Here is a 20,761-nt window from a genome sequence, read left to right as displayed (position 1 = left end):
GGCTCATATCTGCAATCCCAGCACTTTGGGAGGACAAGGTGGGTGGATTGCTTGAGCCCAGGAGTTCAAGACCAGCCTGTGCAACATATGGAGACCCTCGTCTCTACAAATAATTTTTTAAAATTTAGCCGGGCACGGTGGCAAGCACCTGTGCTCCCAGCTACTTGGGAGGCTGAGGTGGGAGGATCACCTGAGCTTGGGAGGTCAAGGCTACAGTGAGCAGTGATCATGTTGCTGCACTCCAGGCTGGGTGACACAGCAAGTCTCTGTCTCAAAAAACAAACAAAAGGCTGGGTGGGGTGGCTCACGTCTGTAATCCCAGCACTTTGGGAAGCTGAGGCAGACAGATCATGAGGTCAGGAGATCGAGACCATCCTGGCTAACACGGTGAAACCCCATCTCTACTAAAAAAATACAAAAAATTAGCCAGGCATGGTAGCAGGTGTCTGTAGTCCCAGCTACTAGGAAGGCTGAGGCAGGAGAATGGCATGAACCCGGGAGGCGGAGCTTGCAGTCAGCCGAGATTGCGCCACTGCACTCCAGCCTGGATGACAGAGCGAGACTCTGTCTCAAAAAACAAACAAACAAACAAAACCCAATAATATAAATAATTAAATAGAAAGTTTGATGAGGACTAGGATAATTACATAGTTTTCAAAATGCCTTAACTTTTCTTTTCCAGGTCTTTGTAGTCAGAATTTTTTTTTAACAAAAAAAGTTAAACAAAGAAAATACCTCAGTCCCAAATATGCATTCATTAAAAACACAAAAATGGCCAGGCACAGTGGCTCATGGCTGTAATCCCAGCACTTTGGGAGGCCGAGGAGGGTGGATCACAAGGTGAGGAGTTCGAGACCAGCCTGGCCAACGTGGTGAAACCCCGTCTCTACTAAAAATACAAAAAAAAAATTAGCCGGGTGTGGTGGTGGGCACCTGTAATCCCGGCAACTTGAGAGGCTGAGGCAGGAGAATTGCTTGAACTGGGACCCGGGAGGCGGAGGTTGCAGTACCGAGATCGTGCCACTGGACTCCAGCCTGGGCGACAGTGCGAGACGCTGTCTCAAAAACAAAAACAAAAGACATAAAAAGAGTCACTTTACAGTGAAGAAATCTGGTATCCACTACCCTGATAATCAACTGATTGAAGTTAATATCTTCAGTAATGGGACAAAGAAAACTGTATGCCACCTGGTAGGAAGCAATGAGAAGAACACGGCTTTATTTCTGTGATATTTCTGCCAAAGATGCATAATCTGAATCTAATCTTGAAGAAACATCAGATAACCCCATTGGGAATATGTCACAAAATAACTCACCAATAATCTTCAAAAAGACACTAAAAAACTGTCATAAATGGAAAGAGATAGAAAAAAATGACCACTAAATGCTGCACATGGTTACTGAGGGGATCTTTTTGCTCTAAAGCAGTGGTCTCCAACCTTTTTGGCACCAGGGACTGGTTTTTAGAAGACAATTTGGGGGTGGGGGGTGATTTCGGGATGAAACTGTTCCACCTCAGATCATCAGGCATTAGCTAGATTCCCTTAAGCAGGCTGGGCATGGTAACTCACGCCTGTAATCTCAGCACTTTGGGAGGCTAAGGTGGGTGGATCACCTGAGGTCGGGAGTTCAAGACCAGCCTAGTCAACATGGTGAAACCCTGTCTCTACTAACAATACAAAAATTAGCTGAGCATGGTGGTGCATACCTGTCATCCCAGCTACTTGGGAGGCTGAGGCAGAAGAATCACTTGAACCTGGGAGGCGGAGGTTGCAGTAAGCTGAGATTGCGCCATTGTACTCCAGCCTGGACAACAGAGTGAGGCTCCACCTCAAAAAAAAAAAAATTCCCATAAGGAGCGTGCAACCTAGATCTCTTGCATGTGCAGTTCAAAGTAGGGTTCGAGTTCCTATGAGAATCTAATTCCACCATGATCTGACCGGAGGCTGAACTTAGGTCGTAATGTTTGCTCACCTACCGCTCACCTCCTGCTGTGCAGCCTGGCTCCTAACAGACTATTGACTGGTACCGGTCCACAGCCCTGGGATTAGAGACCCCTCCTCTGAAGGACATTATTTGGGCAAATGACAAAATTAGGATAGACCCTAAGGATTAGATGGTCATAATGTGTAGGTGTTGACAGAATGACACAATTCTGCTAATCAGGACAAGCTCCCGCTTCACTGAAAGATGAATCTCTCAATGACACTGATGTCCAGTGTGCTTGCAACCAGTGCCGTCTTTTCCTAATTGTCTTTCTCCACTGTCATCTGTGTCTCTTCCACTTTCTCAATGCAGGGACTGATCATACCTTAGGCATGTAGAGTTTTGATCTCCTTGGGATTGATTGTGTTTTCGGATCATCCATGGGAACTTCTGCTATACTCTATGCTCTCGTGGGCATCAGAGCTGACAAAGGGCCCGTCACTAATGTAGCAGGACGAGCCGCGGACAAAACCCCTCAGACACTGGGTTAAAGAAGAAAGTGACTTTTTTCGGCCAAGAGTTTCCTCTCTGGCTTGGGAACAGGCAGGACTAGGATCCAGGGTTTCCATGTCATCCTCTAGTCAAACAGGAAGACTTCTGCAAGCATCCAGAATGGTGTGCTTCCTAAACAAAAAGTAGAGCTTGCATGTGCAATATCGTTTAATTTCATTTGGTTTTTCTTCAGGATAGAGAAGCTAGTGTCTGTGGGGGGATGTTAAATGTCACCAAATCCCAGTCTCAGAGTCTTCTGAACAGAAGGCCTAAGGGGAGGAAGAGTAGGGGCTGGAACACAGGAGGAAAAGTCCAAACTCAGGAGGATTCCTCCACATTTTTTTTTTGCCTGCAACAATCAGAGCAGCTAGGTTTTCTGGGAAGCAAATTTTCCTGCTTCAAAATAATAGCAACTGTCACGTGACTAGCACATGTCTGATTTCCACTGGTGACAAACTCACAGGTACTGCTAATACTGCCATGTTTTGTTTTGTATTGTATTTTTTTTTTTTTACTATATCCATAATGGGAGAGAGGAAATGCTAAATTTTATTTAGAGGTTGGTGAATAATGATGTAATTTTTTGTGTCTGAATTTATGAACCTACTGAATTCTCACTACTGACCTAGGTTGAGGACCTCTGGGTTTGTGTGTGCCAAGTCTAAAAGCCTAGAGATCACTGTGGGAAAGGTCCCTGGGGGAAAATCAAGGGAGGAGCTGGCTTAACTCAGGACAAAGGCTGGGGACACCCAGACAAGAGTGTAAATGGGAGTGGCCAACCGGAGAGGAAGCCAGTTGCACTTGGTTGGGGGTGGGGAGTGGTGGGGGGGATGTGGGAGCTGTTGGTGATTCTGGGAAATTTGGTTGGGCTAAGAGATACTGTGGGCTGGGTGCAGTGGCTCATACCTATAATACCAGCACTTTGGGAGGCCAAAGCAGGAGGATCACTTGAGCCCAGGAGTTTGAGACCAGCCTGGGCAACATGGCAAAACTCTGTCTCTACAAAAATTGGCTGGGCATGATGATATGCACCTGTAGTCTCAGCCAGTGGGGAGGCTGAGGTGGGAGGATCACTTGAGTCTCAGAGCCATGATGGAGCCACTGCACTCCAGCCTGAGTGACAGAGAAAGACCCTGTCTCATAAAAATAGATAGATAAATACATAAATAAAATAAAGAGATACCATGGAAGAGCAGTTTGGCAGGAAAACGATGAGTGTTCTTGAAGTTTGATGGCTTTGCCAGGGTCTATGGGAGACTGTCACTGCAGCATCAGTCCACTCCCCTCCAAATGCCCAGTCCAACCAGGTGGAAGTGGGTGTGTCCACCAGGAAAGTACTGTTTACCCTTCAAAGTAGCCCCTCCACTTTTGCATCTCTTGAAACTCCAGGATTAAGGCTGCATTCACCAGACTTCTTAGTCCTGTCCCTGTTTAAGATTTAAATCCCTTTGCAATAGCTGTTAGTTAAAATTTAGTCTGAAGAGATTAATCCATCCTTCCCTGAGAATATTAGAAGAGTTTCAGTTCACTGAGCTTCTGGGAATAGGTGGGTGTTTGGGGGGATGGGGGGATGGGCAGGAGTGTTGAAATGTGCCCTTCTCTCCAGCCGGGCAAGACTGAATAAGAGGGGTCCCCCACAGGAGCACCAGCAGAAAATTCCCATTCCTCTGGCTCTCTTGCCCAGGACAGGCTCTGGCACATTCCTGCCATCCCCCTCAGGGGCACTTTCTGGTTGGAGGACAGAGTGGGTCACACGGTAAGGATGACTAGGGCAAAAAAGAATCAGAAAGTGATATTCCTAAGGAATTTATGTGCATATGTACTCAGGTGGATGCAGCCAATTTGGCCTTAATGTATATATTTTATTCACCTGTCTGGGGCCTCAAAGAAACCCAAAGGTAAGAGTCCAGCACTCTGTTAAATTAAACTAAATTTGGCCTGCAGACATCTCCGTACTTGAGTCTAAAAATGAACTGCAACCTACCTTGTAGGCAAACCGACTGAAACCCTAACTTAGGAGTCTACTATTGTAACAAACAGCTGAGTCTCAGCCAATCACAGCAGCTAAGCTTCAGTCAATCATAGGCACCCCACTGATCAGACCATGTTCCAATAAGGCAAGAGCTGAGCTGTAACCAACCCAACCGCCTGTGTACCTCATTGTTGTCCATAAATGTTGCCTGACCATGGTCAGGCCAGAGTTATCCATACCTATTTGGTTCTAAGGGCTCCCTGGTTCTAGAATTGTTCTTTCCTCAGTTAAACTCTGCTAAATTTAATTTGTCTAAAGTTTTTGTCTTAGCAATTCCCCATAAACTCCTTGGATTACAGAGATAACTCAAGACCCTACGTCCCTACCCTCTATCCTTTCCTAGCTGGTGTAAAGCCCCCATTAACCCACAAGTTCTTGAGGGGAGGGTTAGGATTGTCAACAGCCTGAAAACTTTGGTTTGTTTGCCCCCGATTATGAAAGTAAAATCTATGCTTCCAAGACCCCAAAGCATGTAATGCATTTCCTTCCAGTTCTTTTTGTATGTGTTTGTTACATACCTGAACATTTATCTACTAAATGTAGGTATAGGCTGGGCGCGGTGGCTCATGCCTGTAATTCCAGCACTTTGGGAGGCTAAGGCTGGCAGATCACCTGAGGTCAGGAACTCAAGACCAGCCTGGCCAATGTGGTGAAACCCTGTCTCTACTAAAAATACAAAAATTAGCCGCGCATGGTGGCAGGCTCCTGTAGTCCCAGCTACTCGGGAGACTGAGGCAGGAGACTTGCTCGAACCCAGGAGGCGGAGGTTGCAGTGAGCCAAGATTGTGCCATTGCACTCTAGCCTGGGCAACAGAATGAGACTCCGTCTCAAAAAACAAACAAACAAAACAAACCAACAAGCAAAAGAACTGTAAGTATACACTGGTGTCCTGCTTTGAAACAAAGCAAAGCAATACAAAGTAATAAGTTGTATCATCTATTCTTATTGCATAGAAAAAGGCCTGGAAGGATACACACCAAACTGTGGAAATGTGGAAGGCAAAGAAGGACAAGTTTCACTTTTTACCTGACTCTTGAATTTCTTGAAAAATATTAATGTTAAAGAAAAAATTATTCATGGCACTTTTGTTGAAGAGTGTAAGACAGACTTTATCCAAATGAAGGTCATGGCGACAGGTATAGGGACCACTGCAAGGGGTTTTGCAGTGAGTGACAGAGACTGTACTCACCTGCTACTCCAACAAGAACATGTGGGCATTTATAACTAAGGAATAGAGTGGGGGTCAGTGTACAGACTGTATATGCATATATATACACAGTGTACAGACTGCATATATATGTAAATATGTATATATATAATATATATTATATATACATATAATTTTATTTTTTTTTGAAACGGAATCTCACTCTGTCGCCCAGGCTGGAGTACAAAGGCACAATCTTGGCTCATTACAACCTCCACCTCCCGGGTTCAAGCAGTCCTCCTTCCTCAGTCTCCCAGGTAGCTGGGGGAATACAGGTGCATGCCACCACAGTCAGCAAATTTTTGGATTTTTAGTAGAGACAGGGTTTCACCATGTTGTCCAGGCTGGTCTTGAACTCCTGACCTCAGGTGATCCACCCACCTCAGCTTCCCAAAGTGCTGGGATTACAGGCGTGAACCACCACACCCGGCCACAAATTTTTTAAAACTTATTTATTTATTTATTTATTTTCAGAGACAGGGTCTCGCTGTGTCATTCAAGCTGGAGTGCAATGGCATGACCATAGCTCACTGAAGCCTCAAACTTGTGGGCTCAAATGATCCACCCATTTCAGCCTCCTGAGTAGCTAAGACTATAGGCTTGCACCAACATGTCCAGCTAATTTTAAAAATCTTATTGTAGAGACGGGGTCTCTCAATGTTGCCCAGGCTGGTTTCAAACTCCTGGCCTCAAGAGATCCTCCCACCTTGGCCTCCCAAAGTGCTGGGATTACAGGCATGAACCACCACGCCCAGCTCTCCTATTTAAAAATCTTGTATCATAAAATTTTTTAATTGCTAAAAATTCCTCATAATCACACTTTTTAGTAATGCCTAATATTTCACTGTAGGGAATGTACCACAATTTAGCTGGTCCCCCAGCTTGTGATATTTACGTCATTTTACATTTTCATGATTAAAGATAATGATTATCATGAGGAAAGTCTGTGGGCCTTTGCAGGACATACTGAATCAGAGTTAAGGAAAGTGACTTGGTGGTCAGAAAGATCAGAGTTCAAATTCAGGCTCTGTCTCAGTTTATCATTGTCATTGGAATCTTGGTTTCCTCCTCTGCACAAAGGGGACCCTTACAAGGGCTCTAAACTCATTGATTTCTAAAAACAACTATGTTGAGATAAAATTCACATAACATAAATCCATCCATTTGAAGCCTAAATTCAATGGTTTTTAGCCATGTACGGTTTTGGCAAGATTCAATGATGTGGAATCATCATGTGTGTGATGAACACACCAACTGTCATTACAATTAATAATTCTTTGTTCATAATTTTCATTTTGTTTTAAGGCTAGGTTCTTGAGAAGCATCAGTGCAGAATAAAAGCCTATAAACTTCTCAAATGTTTTGAAAGTAGGCTTGTGAAGATAGAAGGTGGCCTTCAGAGGGATTTTCAAATGTGCATTTGTTTTTTGGATTTTTGGTGTTTGGATAGAATGTGGGAGCACTGGAGCTGGTATGAAAGTGTTGGGTTATTTGCTTCAAAATATCCTCTTTCATTCCCTTTTATTGCACCACTGAATTATACTCACCCTCAAACTGCACACACAGAGTAATGAGGTGAAGTCACTTCTCATTCACGGACCCTCCCTGCCTGGCGCCTCCCCCACAGAGTCACCAGCCTATCCCTCTTCACATCCAAGTGAGACTCCTTCAGTGAGGGCTGCAGGAGTACCATTTCCAATTGCCCATCTTAACTCAAGCCAAGCCAGTTTCATGGCGGGTGGGCAGAAATGAGAGGCAGGGGTCTCTGCCAATTCCATGGGGTGCCCACCAAACCTCCCAACAAACCACAGAAACATTCCATTTGCCTGTGGGTGGTGGACTGACTGCAGGTTTCAGGGCTGAGTTAGTATATGGTGTCAGCCAAATCCAGGAGTGTGTTGCACCAGAGTGGTGTGTGGGTGAATCCTCAGGCAGGTGTGGGAGCAGGTTACGTGAGATGGGTGTGGGCTACGCGGTAAGGGATGAGAGGATGGTGCACAGAGGGTGGGTGGGGTCAGAGGTGGGTAAGGGTGGAGGTGAGGAATGGGGCCCCAGCAGAGGTTGGACATAGTAGTCAAACCAGTGGTTTGGAATCATTTTTGGGTCATGGCCTCCTTTGAGAATCTGATGTACGCTAAGGAAAGAATGGACACACACACAGCACAGACACATGCGCGCGCGCGCGCACACACACACACACACACACACACTAACCCACAAATTCTGCACATTGTGTCAGGGGTTCCCAGAACTCAAGAAATTTGACTTGGAATTAAGAATCTCTGGTCTGGACTAGTTCATAGGGACTTGTCAGAAACAAATCCTAAAGCTGCATTAAGAGCTTGAGGATATTTATGTCTTCTCGAGTGAAAGAGATTTAGAAAGGTTTGCAGGTTCAGGATTTAAATCCCAAAGTCCACTTTTTCCATTAATGTTTTTTTTTTTCTAGTTTTTATTTTGAAAAATTTCAAATTCTACCAAAAAGTTGCAAGCTCATGTACTCTTGAACTACATTCACTAATTATCAAAAATTTCCCCCAATTCCTCCCCACTCTATGCATGCTTATGCTGTCAGAAACCCGCGTTTTTCTGGAGAACCATTTGAGACTAAATTGCAAATACTGGTTCTTCATCTCTACACACTTGGCATGCAACTCCTAAAATTACGGGATTCTCCTGCATAACTAAACACAATGATCATACTCACAAAATTTCACATTGATACAATATAACATTGTGTAATATACATTAACATTGTGTAATATACATCCTATATTCAAATTTCCCCTGGAGTACCCTTCTATTAGGTTGGTGTGAAAGTAATTGAGGTTTTCGCCATTACTTTCAATTGAATTTCAATAAGTTTTGCACCAACCCAATATGAGCTGTATTCTTTCTCCCTCCCTTCCTCCTTTCCTTTCTACTTAAAAAAAAAAAAATCCAGACTCTAATTCAGAATCACACACTTCATCTAGTTATGTCTCTCGGTCTTCAGTAATCAAGAACACTCATCCAAGGTTTCGTTTGGTTTTCTTTCTCCTGACATTGACATTTTTGAAGAACCCAGCTTAGCTCTTTGGCAGAATGTCGCCCAGCTTAGATTTGTCTGATGGCGCCCTTATTATTAGATTCAGGTTAAATGTTTTGGCAGGAGTACCTGATGGGGGAGGTGTCCCTTCTCGTTGCATCACATCAGAGGATTAGTTGGTTCCCTACTGATGAGAAGTTTGGACCACGGATAAGGTGGTGACCTCGTTTCCCCTTGGTAATCCCTAAGTCATTTGTGGGGTAACACTGTATTCACTGAAGGTCTCTGACTGTGGCAAATGCTAGGCGAGCTAGTGGTGAGCACCCACACTCTGTCCTTGTTCTTGTGCTGTTTTTACAAGGGAGGGGACAGACAATAAGGAAACAAATAATGACAAGATATGCAGTTTTATGAAGGATGTGGATAGGGTGCTGAGATAGAGAAGTATCAACTGTAGAGAAAGTCATCTTTAAGGTGAGACTTGAGCTGGGGGCATGCCTGTAGTCCCAACTCCTCAGGAGGCTGAGGTGGGAGGATCGTGTAAGCCCAGGAGTTCTGGGCTGTAGTGCATAATGCTGATCAGGTGTCCACACTAAGTTTGGCATCAACTATCATGACCTCCTGGGGCTGGGGGACCACCAGGTTGCCAGGTGGCAAACAGCAGGTCAAAACTCCCGTGCGGATCAGTAGTGGGATCATTCCTGTGAATAGGCCACTGCACTCCAGCCTGGGCAATATAGTGAGACTCTATTTCTAAAAAAAATACTACTAATAAAGAAAAAGGCGAAACTTGAATAGGGAAAAGGAGTCACCCTTGGGAAGGTGGGGTGGAGGGGTTGGTGGTGGCTCCTAGTTAAGCTTGGAGGATGGAAGGAACCAAAAGATGGATGCGTGGTGGTCTCAGGGAGGGAGGCATGATCAGAGAAAGGCCCTGGGTCTGGGAATAATCATATTGTACACATAGTATCTTAATATTGAACACCATCCTACATGTTTCACATGCTTTACCTTGTTTAATTCTCCTTGCAGCCCTGTGAAGTGAGTGCTATTACTGGTTTTGTGCTGTAGAATCTGTGACACAGAGAGGTTGAGTAATTGTCCTAAGGTCACACAGCTTCTAAGTAGCAGTGCTGGATAGATCTGACTCCACAGTCTGTGCTCTTAGCTGTGTCAAGGAGGAAGGCCCAGGATTTCATCTAGAAAACAGACTGTGAAAAGGGATTGGAATGAGAGCAACCTGCACTGGGTGCAGAGGTCCTGTCGATAAAGGATGCAGGATGGGAAAGGAAGACAAAGGAAGGGCCTAGAAGGTCCAAGGAGAAGGGTGTTCAGGGCTGCAAGCAACACTGGAAGCCAGGCCAGTTCAGTTGACCACCTACCCTGGTGCATCCCCAACCCCTGCTGTCCCTTCAGGTCGGATTTGCAATTCTGCTCTCCCTCCTCCTAAACACAAACAGGAGATTTACACACTCAAAGTCTCTCCCCACAAATAACTAATTAATCACAAAGGGAAAAATTGTAACTTTGCAGTGGCACAACCTGGCCGACGCCAGCTTAACCAAGTGACCAAAGTGGATATTCAGGGAAGGCTCTGGAAGGGCATTTGGGGGAAGCGTGGAAAGGTTTTGTGAGGACTCTGAATGACGGGGGTGGGAAGCTTTGGGGACTGAGGAGTCTACCCTAACAGGGCAGGGTCCAGAGGGGGAAGGAGGGGTATGTCTCCGGGAAAGGGAGAAGTATTGAGGTGGGAGAGGTTCTGAGGTTTGAGCGAGGCCCTGGGGAGGGACTTGACAGTTTGGGTGACAGGAGGGTCAGAATAGGGTCAGTATGGGAGGTGTCGGGTGGGTAAAAGCTGGGTGAGTGCAGGGCTAGGGGTAGGGTCTCCAAGGACAGTGAAAGGGTCGGGACTCGCGGGCGAGGGCTCTAGGGCAACGGCCAGTGGAAGGGGGGCTCCTGTGGCGTGAAGTCAGGCCAGCCCGAGGGTGAGGCGATTTGGACCGTCCGACCTGGGGCGACGGGAGGGCGAGGGTGCGGAACGGTGCGGGAGGGCGCGAGGTAGGCGGCGGGGCGTGCCGGGGCGGGGCCGGGGCGGGGCCGGCACCGCCCGGCACCGCCCGGCACCGCCCGGCGGGTCCCCCCGCGCTCCAGGGGGCGCTGTGAGCCTGGGCGGCCCCAGGCCGGGCGGCGGCCGCTCCCAGCGAGCGCGGCCCCTTTTCCGGGTTTCCTCCGCCTCCTCCTCCTCTCCTCCTTCTTCTCCGCTGCCGCGGCCGCTGCCCCTTTCCTGGCCGGTGGCTGCCACTGCCGGTGCCGCCGCCGCCACTGCCGCCGCCTCCTGGGGTCCGCGAGCCGAGCGGAGACCGCCGCGGATCGCGAGCGCCGCCCGCCCCGCCGCCCCGCCGGCCGCTCCAGGGCCGGGCCGGCTCGGCCGGCGCCCCCCGCGCCCCCAGCCCGCCCGCCCCCGCGGGCCCGGCCTGGCGCGGCCGCCCGCCGCCGCGCTCCTCCTCCTCCTCCTCCAGCGCCCGGCGGCCCGCTGCCCCCTCCGCCCGCCGCCCCGCGCCCCCCGCCGCGTCGCCGCCGCCACCCTCTGCGCCCCGCGCCGCCCCCCGGTCCCGCCCGCCATGCCCGGCCCGGCCGCGGGCAGCAGGGCCCGGGTCTACGCCGAGGTGAACAGCCTGAGGAGCCGCGAGTACTGGGACTACGAGGCTCACGTCCCGAGCTGGGGGTAAAGCCGCCGCCGCCCCCCGCCGGGCCCGCTGACCCCTGCCCCCGCCCGGCCACCCCCTGCGAACCGCACTCGGGCCCGGTGGTGTCTCCCGCCGACCCCTCCGCGGGCCCGCAGGGAGGCAGAGGTCCAGCTCTCGCACATGTCCTCGTCTTCCTCTTCCCTCCCCTTGTCCCTTTCTCCCCGCTTTGCGCACCTCTTTCCCCCAAGGAATGCTTTTTTACTCGGGGAGAAGTGTGGGGTCCAGGGATCGACGCCGGGTGAAAGTGAGGGAGTAGCCCTTCCTCACGCTTCTGGGTTTCCACTGGGGTGGGAAGTCAACAGCTGTCCTTTGGAGCTATTAAAATTCCCTGCCTTTTCGGTTTTCTGAGATGAGGTGGTGGGAGGAAATTTCTTAAAGACGTCCAGTTTTTTAAAACAGGCACTGTCTACCCTCAGGGTGTGAAACGGGAAGCAGGTGCTGGGGAGCCGCGGGGCACAGGGGGCACCCTCTAGGCCTTCAGGACGGGTGCTTTGCTCAGCCCTCTGGATTGGCTCAGAGCGTTGCCTTCCTGCCCCATCTTTCCAAGTTAGGAGAGACCAATTAGGTTAGGAGCTCTGCAGAGTGAAGGGAGCCAAGATTACGTCGTGGCTTTCATTTAGGGAATGAGTTGTGACGTGATGTATAGACACTTCCAAGTGTTTGCCTGTTGGAAGCGGCTGAATGACGTATACAGTGAGCATAGGCTTGCTTAGATTAACCCCCAGTCCTGGCATTTATGTGTGTGTCTTCCTTTTACAGTAATCAAGATGATTACCAACTGGTTCGAAAACTTGGTCGGGGAAAATATAGTGAAGTATTTGAGGCCATTAACATCACCAACAATGAGAGAGTGGTTGTAAAAATCCTCAAGGTGAGTGTCCTATGAGTGGTATGTAACATTTTTCCCCCCACAGGGCAGAAGGTTGTAAGCTACCCCAGTCACGTTCTAGAATGGGCAATGCAAGCTTGAATTTAATTTAATTTATTTATTTAGAGTCAGAGTCTCACTCTGTCACCCAGGCTGGAGTGCAGATCATAGTTCACTGCAGCCTTCAACTCCTGAGCTCAAGTGATCCTCCCATCTCACCCAAGTAGCTGAGACTACAGGTGCATGCCACCACGCCCAGTTATTTTTAAAATTTTTTTGTAGAGTCAGGGTCTGGTCAAGTTGCCCAGGCTGGTCTTAAACTCCTGAGCTCAAGCAGTCCTCCAAAAGGACTCCTTGCAGGCCTCCTAAAATTGCTGGGTTTACAGGCATAAGCCGCTGTGCCCAGCCCACGCTCAGATTTTATTTATCTGATGTCCCTTCATTACTTCTTTTTCCACCCCATTTTCCTGTGAACTTTCAAGAAAATGTGCAGACTGGTCACAGATCTTAGTTCAAATCTAAGTTCAGGAAGGTGTTTGTTCTAAAAAGTAAATTGCCTAAAGCAAAAATTCCTAAAGGGCTCCATTTGTTAGAAAATAAATAGGTATTCAAAAGACAGGAAAGCCATTCTCAATTTAAGGGCTCCCTGAGCACTGTGTTTGTTAGTCTTGGTGCATGCTCTCCGTTGTTCCAGAAAGAAAGTTGGAAAAAATTGGAGCGACTTCAGAAATGTATGTCAAACCCAAGTGGAAGGAAATTCCTTAGCAGATAATCACTTGCTTTTTTTTTTCTTTGGCAGTAAAGTTTCAGGTGGGATGGATATAGTGCGCCAGTAGTGCTGAGAAGCCTTGTTGGGAAGCCAGAGAGCCATTGTTGCTTATCAGCTAGTAAAAATGTAGAAGAATTCACGTATTATTACTAAAGCAATAATTGGAACAAAACGATTTTAATATATGGTTTAGCAATCAGTTTGATAATGATATGTCTTTTGTTATCTCTTCCATGAAGATGATTTTAATGAGCATGAAGGGTCGGCTAAATTTTCCTTCTGGTAACAGATTAATTGTATAGCTTTAATAATGTTTTATAGGCTATAGTAAAAAGTAGTTCTTAGAATCTGTGATGGGTCTTCGTTATTGCCAGATCATTTCATGTGGTTACATGTCATTTAGTGAGAGATTGAGAAGACGGAAGAGTGACGTAAGCACTTTGCATACATGTGATTTCCAGTGTGGCCCTTTTGCAGAGGTTCTGTGGACTAAGAATGTGGAATTGAAAAGCTGTTTCTGTGTGTTAGAGCAGCTGTGTAGGTAATCACTGTTTAATGTGAGGGGTCAGGCTTATGCTTTCTGGTAATCTTTCAGAAAAAATGATTAACTCCATCACTCAAAACATCCTAGCCTAGTGATGAAGAAGCAGAATTGCAGTAAAGAGAAATAGACAGTTACTTGTGTTCTCAGACACACTGGGGATGAGAAGTGAGGAATTGATGTTGAAGATACTGAGTGTGACTCCTCTCTTCCCTAAATATGTATTGCATTTATGAAGTCACAAGGTTTTTGTTTTTTTTTTAAGTCACAGGGAAATTACCTTAAAAAGCCATACATTAGCTTTATATATATAAGCATAAGTTTTTAATAAGCTGCTTCAAATCTAAGAAATAAGCGAGGCGTAAATTGAAATTAGGAATATCCACATTCCACTGCTGTATATTCAGAAGAATGAATTGCTGACTCTAAAGCAATTCCGGAAAAATGTCTGAACTTTTGTGCTATGGCAGCCTTTTTAGAATAAATGTACAATTTTCTGTGGTGCTTTTTTTTTTGAAAGGAACAGCATTCAGGTGTATGTATAAATCCCAGCATGTTCATTTAGGAGAGCATCACATTGCTGCTTCATCATCTGAAGAGCTTCATAGGCTCTAGCTTTCTCCTACTCTAAAGATTCTCAGCAGATGTTAGGAAACCCAGTATGTAAGCTGCTGCAGGTTATCTTTACAAATGGGAGACCTAGGCACAAAGAAACTTACCTAATGTCATTATGTTGAATGACCATTAGCCAGAACTCCTGTTTCCTATTTCTTCATATTTCTTACTGTTCATTTTAGCATTGGATTGTAGGATCTGAACGTTGAGCACAGAAACAGGTACCAGTGTCCTGGAATCAGACTTGGGAGGCCCCTAGTTAATGAAATGTTTCTTGTTTCTTCTTGACATTGTTTGTTTTCACAGTGCAGCCTAAACCACTAGTGAAACTACACTCAATTATTTATGTTTTTTAAAGCCCGGTGGCATTTCTATCCAGATTTTGTTCCTGTCTGAAGGATGGGATAATACATCACTAATGGCATTATTGTGATTTTGTTGTTTTGTGAATTGAAAGTATTACTTTTTAAAAAGAACAGGATCTTTAGCCAAAGTTGTGTTTCTTTATTCAAATAAGTTGAAGTTATGACTAATAGCTACTATTGTGGTGCTTGGTCATAGGAAATTAGGTCCTTAACGGAGTACCAGTTGCTCTTAACTTGGAAGAATTTAGAACAGCCTTCCTTTTTGTATAAGCCTGCTGTATTTTAGCTGCAGGATTGTATTATGCACATAGTGACCAAGATAGAGGGTGCCTTTCTTGAGGACAAGCGGTCTTACTTTTGTAGTTTCATATCAGTTCTTTCCTATGTGTGAGAATGGGTAAATGATGAGTGACTACAGAGGAATTTTATATCGTTTAATTTGCGTTAGTAGATTTCCAGGTATTGATCAAAAATGAGTTACTAAGAAGTTTTAGGAATTTAGAAACTGGTGAGCAAAATTTTACTGTATATCCCCAAGTGGTATTCTATGGCTAAAATCTTAAAACTTTCCAATCAATGGAGAGGTTGTATCTTTTTTTGACAAATTGTTTTGAGGAGAAGAGAGAAAAAGGAGGAGGAAAATGGTAAGGGTTTATATGGCTGGGCAGAAAGCTACATTAGTGTCAAAAGTTTCATCTTTTGATTTTGAAAAATCAATTCTTCATTTCCTTTGTAGTACCTCTTAGAAAAGTGTACACAGAAGTAAAAGTGGCCACTTTTGACAACTTTTAGAATTTTATGAACACTGCCTGTGTGTGTAGATTTCAGTACTTCCTGGGGTCCTTGGGATCTTTCAAATTAAACTATTTCTTGAATAAAAGTTAAGAGCAACACTGTTTTTAAAAACAGATAGCAGGCCGGGCGCGGTGGCTCAAGCCTGTAATCCCAGCACTTTGGGAGGCCGAGACGGGCGGATCACGAGGTCAGGAGTTCGAGACCATCCTGGCTAACACGGTGAAACCCCGTCTCTACTAAAAAATACAAAAAACTAGCTGGGCGAGGTGGTGGGCGCCTGTAGTCCCAGCTACTCGGGAGGCTGAGGCAGGAGAATGGCGTAAAAACCCGGGAGGCGGAGCTTGCAATGAGCTGAGATCCGGCCACTGCACTCCAGCCTGGGCGACACAGCGAGACTCCGTCTCAAAAAAAAAAAAAAAAAAAAAAAAAAAACAAAAACAGATAGCATTTCGAACCAGTGCTAAAATGACTTGGAAATTCCCATATAAGGCTTCCTCTTAGTAGTCTTATTTTATAAACAGATTGACTATCCATTTCCCCCCAGATATTAATTCTTTAGCTTTAAACAAAGGATGGTGGTATTAAATTTTGCTCCTTAAGCATGTTTAGCATATTTGCAGATATTTTTTAAGTTTTGTGTTGTAAGTAGGTAGTGTTAAAAGGATGGGCGTTGGTTATACATCTTTGTTAATAGCTTCATCGTGAGCTGGTGATCTTTATGTTATGTCAGAATGGTGCTTTCTTCTTTATTTCTAGCTTCTCCTGTGGTAGGTTTTTTACCCTTTTGAATTTAGGCATGTGTATGAAGACATCTTCCTGAAACAACACATTAGTGGTATTTATCTAAATTTTTGGTACATTCTAATTTTCACTAATGTCTCATGGTATAAAAGTAGTGAAAACAGTATTACTGAAGTATTGCTAACATTCAAAATAATGTTAAAAATTGTATGTAAACTAGGCTATTTCCAACATTGTGGTGGGGAGTCACAGATTAAGAGTATAGTTAACCGGTGTCAAACAGAATCACAGAATGCGGGTGCTTAGAAACCGTTAGAACCCAGGCCCTTTTTACAAATCAACCAAGATCCAGAGAAAGGATTTATATGCTCAGCGTCATGTAGTCACAGGGTGGAAGCACTCGGTGTAGGACCCGTATACCTGTCCTGAAGTCTCGGCAGGTGCGAGGAGCATAATTAGGACATTTGCTGGATGTTTGACTTTGTGATGTACTGATCTGTACTGGAAGAATTGAGGAACACTCACCAAGAGTCAAATGAAGTTAATTTGTTTCTAATGATTTTTGGAGTAATTTTTCTCAAAGGAAGTATTTGACTTTGGTAAGTTGCTAGTTGAAGTGTGGAATCCAAGAGTCCTAGAGGGCTGTAGGGACCCAGGCAGGGGTTCTCTATGATTAGTATCCACAGCAGCATGTTTAATGCTTAAATGAAATGCTGCTTTATTCTCTCGAAGCATCAATAAGTAGTATTTTTATGCTTTTTTTAACCCATAGAGTTCCTCCAAGTCTCAGCATGATCACTTGGCAGATTTGGGGATTAATAGTTTTGTCCCTTTAATACAAGAGTTTATTTGAGAACAAACCACATGTGAAAAGAATATCTTGATATAGTGTGCCCATTTTCATGTATAAAGCAGGGCTCCAGATAGTTTCTAGAGTTTAATTTCAGGATCTGCCATCTCATAATCAGGGTGGTATAGTGTAAGAAGTGCTATAAATGAGAGGGCAGAAGGCTTGAGTTCAAAAACTAGTGTGTTCATTGATACCACTTGACTGTTTTCTCATCTATGAAATAAGCATACATTTCCTGCTTAAGTCACAGGGTTGTCAGGAAAGTCAGATAAACTGTAGACAGATGGGTAGAGAGATTGATAATCATGTTTTAGTAATCTACAAAATGCTTCTTTCCTGAGAGAGTATGGCCTAGAAGTGGTCTGCCTGGTGTCAGGTGTTAGTTCCAACTGTAGACGCTCTATAACATCGAACAGTTACTTAAGTTCTCTGTGCCTCAATGTCCTTCCTCAAGTAAAAAATGTTACTAGTGCTCATCTAAGAGGATTAAATGTGCTTAAAACGGTGCCTGGCCTGAGAGATAAATAAAGTGTAGTAATAACAATATTACATTTGGGCAATGCGAATGATTTTTAGAGGCAGAACCAGTAGTAGAAAGGGTTGCAGTGTTCTCTTGATGAGATTCAAAGGGTCTGCTCTATGCCTTGCCTTTAAAAAAAAAAATGCTGGGCGCGGTGACTCACGCCTGTAATCCAGCACTTTGGGAGGCCAAGGCAGGCGGATCACGAGGTCAGGAGATTGAGACCATCCTGGCTAACATGGTGAGACCCCGTCTCTACTAAAAATACAAAAAATTAGCCGGGCGTGTTGGCAGGCGCCTGTAGTCCCAGCTACTCGGGAGGCTGAGGCAGGAGAATGGCATGAACTCGGGAGGCAGAGCTTGCAGTGAGCTAAGATTGCGCCACTGCACTCCAGCCTGGGCGACAGTGCGAGACTCCATCTCAAAAAAATAAATAAATAAATAAATAAATAAATAGTGTTAAAATACATGTAACATAGGCTAGGCGCGGTGCCTCACGCCTGTAATCCCAGCACTTTGGGAGGCCGAGGCAGGCGGATCACCTGAGGTCAGGAGTTCAAGACCAGCCTGGCCAACCTGGTGAAACTCTGCCTCTACTAAAAATACAAAAAATTAGCTGGGCATGGTGGCAGGCGCCTGTAATCCCAGCTACTCAGGAGGCTGAGGCAGGAGAATCGCTTTAACCCGGGAGGCAGAGGTTGCAGTAAGCCAAGATTGCACCATTGCACTCCAGCCTGGGCAATAAGAGCGAAACTCGTCTAAAAAATAATAAAATAACATAATATTTACCATCTTAACCATTCTTAAGTGTACAGTTCAATGGGTAATGTGCAGCCATCACTACCATCCATCTCTATAACTTGTTTAGTCTTGTAAAATGGAAACTCTGTATCCATTAAACAATAACTAGCCATTTCTCCCTCCCCCATTTCCTGGCAACAACCATTTTACTGTTTCTATGAATTTGACTACTCCAAGTACCTCATATAAGTGGAATTGTACAGTATTTATCCTTTTGTGACTGGATTATTTTGCACAGCATTATGTCCTCCAGGTTTATCACTGTTGCATGCGTCAGAATTTCCTTCCATTTTAAGGCTACGTCGTTTTCCATTGTATGTATATAGCACATTTTCTTAGCCGTTCACCATCAGTGGATGGGTTGCTTCCATGTTTTAGCTATTGTGAATAATGCTGCTTTGAACGTGAGTGTACAGATACCTCCTGAAGACCCTGCTTCACTTCTTTTGGGTATAGACCCAGAAGTGGAATTGCTGGATCACAAGGTAATTAATTCTATATTTAATGTTTTGAGGAACTTTCCAGAGTGGCTGTACCATTTTACATTCTGACTGCAGTGTACAAGTTTGACTGTTTCTCCATATCCTTGCCAACACTTCTTTTCTGGTTTTTTTGATAGCAGCCATCCTGACTTGTGTGAGGTGGTATCTGATTATCATTTTGATTTTATGCCTTGCCTTTTTTAATAATTTTTTTAACTCCTGAGAATAAACAATTACCCTCAAGGAGTAGATCATGTAATTGGGATGATGAAACTTGAAAGATGAGAGAAAAAGTTTTCTGTGATGAGATAACATTGCTCAGATAATGTTTTTATTTAGGTCAGGTGCAGTGGGTTTTAGGGATGCCACCAGGGTAGTTGAACTTTCTTTTTACTCTGTCCTTCTACATTCCTGGCAACCATTGTTCATTGCAGGTGATGAAATTCATATCATAGTGGAGCAGTTGTTAGTTTGGTAGTAGAGTAAAAGTAACCCCAAATTTGAGAGTTAGGAGCTGTTGATAAATTCCTGCCTGTCTTGAATTTGTTAGTTCAGTTGTTCTTTTTTTCACCAATTTGTCTACTAGACTTCGAGTTAAAAAAAAATTTGTTTTATTAGTTTGGACAATAGCTAAACTGATTGAGTTTGAATCTTTTAAACAGATAGTCTCTGAACTGGAATAAATGAACCCCAGATGGAGACTTTCTCTAGCACGCAGAGTGAAATTGTGAGATCCTTGTAGAAATACATGTATTTTCTACATTTTGTGTAACTGGTGGTAAATGGCTACAGGCTCTGGACAGGAGAATCAAAGCATCCTTATTTCTGTAAAACTCGGTTTATTTTCCTTAGGATACCAACAATCCTCCCTCATAAATCCTAACTTTTTATCTCTGATTCACATTAAAAGGATCACTTTCAGCTCCTCAGAGCTCATTGATTTAGTTTTTCAAGCGTCTTTCCAGTCCAGAGGAATAAACTGAGGCTGAAGGGATCTACCTGTAGCTGAGTTTTTGATGGTTTGGAGGGAAGTGTCCTGGACTGTGGGTCGGTCACCTTTCTTTTTTATCATCTCTTGGTCTTTTGTCAGCTTGTGAGGACTCTAGCTGCCTTTGTGACTTGGGACTCCTTTGTGCCACCTTCAGAGTTGCCCTGCTATTCCCAGTCTCTAGTTTGGGAAGTTTAAGTTAGATACCTGGTGGGCAACAAAATATGCTTCAGTTGCTATGCAAGATACCTTTAGATGTATTGATAGATAGGTTCATCTTAACTGGGCTGTCCAGGCCTGACCCGTTGCTTAATAACGGGAGAGCAATGCAAGACTTTACATGGGGCAGTGTCATAAAGGCAACTAATGGGTTGTCCCTGTAAGCGGTTAGGAGTACTGTTAGGAGTAGAAGAGGTTTTTGGTGGATATAGACTTCTGGTTGCGGGTTTTTTTCTCTCTGTTACCACTCTCACAGATCTATAGCTGCTTTCCAGTATTGGATGACAAATCTAGAATTTTCTTACATTGAAAGGCATTGACTAAACTGGTAGCATTGGCTGAATTTTTAAGTATAAGATAACCAGCTTTGGCCGGGCGCAGTCACTCACACCTGTAATCCCAGCACTTTGGGAGGCTAAGGCAGGTGGATCACCTGAGGTCAGGAGTTCGAGATCAGCCTGGCCAACATGGTGAAACCCTATCTCTACTAAAAATACAAAAAAATTAGCTGGGCGTGGTGGCGTGCACTTGTAGTACTTGGAAGGCTGAGGCAGGAGAATTGTTTGAACTTGGGAGGCGGAGGTTGCAGTGAGCTGAGATTGTGCCACTGCGCTCCAGCCTGGGCCACGGAGTGAGACCCCGTCTCAAAAAAAAAGTCAGTTTTTATTTTTCTTTTAACTTCTTAACATAATTTCGGACTTAAAAAAAGTTGCAGGA

General features: G+C 44.9%; 1 protein-coding gene and 1 long non-coding RNA gene across 4 annotated transcripts in view; one reads left to right on the top strand and one right to left on the bottom strand.

Moving 5' to 3' along the window:
• Nucleotides 1-8,211: 8,211 nt before the first annotated feature.
• LOC105491515 (uncharacterized) lies at nt 8,212-11,801 on the bottom strand. 2 transcript variants are annotated; one of them, XR_011616511.1, is made up of 4 exons: nt 11,665-11,801; nt 10,126-10,189; nt 9,755-9,954; nt 8,212-9,094 (listed from the first exon to the last, which is right to left on the bottom strand). It is a non-coding gene; the product is annotated as an uncharacterized lncRNA (long non-coding RNA). The 2 variants fall into 2 exon arrangements; XR_011616510.1 differs by having other exon boundaries at nt 9,755-10,189.
• The window catches only part of LOC105491514 (casein kinase 2 alpha 2), a 40,733-nt gene continuing 30,956 nt past the window's right edge, over nt 10,985-20,761 (top strand). The window contains exons 1-2 of one of the 2 annotated variants that reach the window (XM_011758024.3): nt 10,985-11,468; nt 12,250-12,361. In XM_011758024.3, coding sequence (XP_011756326.2) covers nt 11,365-11,468; nt 12,250-12,361 — 216 coding nt within the window. In that variant the 5' untranslated portion in view covers nt 10,985-11,364. The remainder of the gene's footprint in view (nt 11,469-12,249; nt 12,362-20,761) is intronic. The other variant, XM_071084658.1, reaches the window with a different exon arrangement.

Source organism: Macaca nemestrina, chromosome 18, assembly GCF_043159975.1.
Source record: "Macaca nemestrina isolate mMacNem1 chromosome 18, mMacNem.hap1, whole genome shotgun sequence".
Lineage (NCBI taxonomy): Eukaryota > Metazoa > Chordata > Mammalia > Primates > Cercopithecidae > Macaca > Macaca nemestrina.
This window is presented reverse-complemented; position numbering and strand designations above follow the sequence as displayed.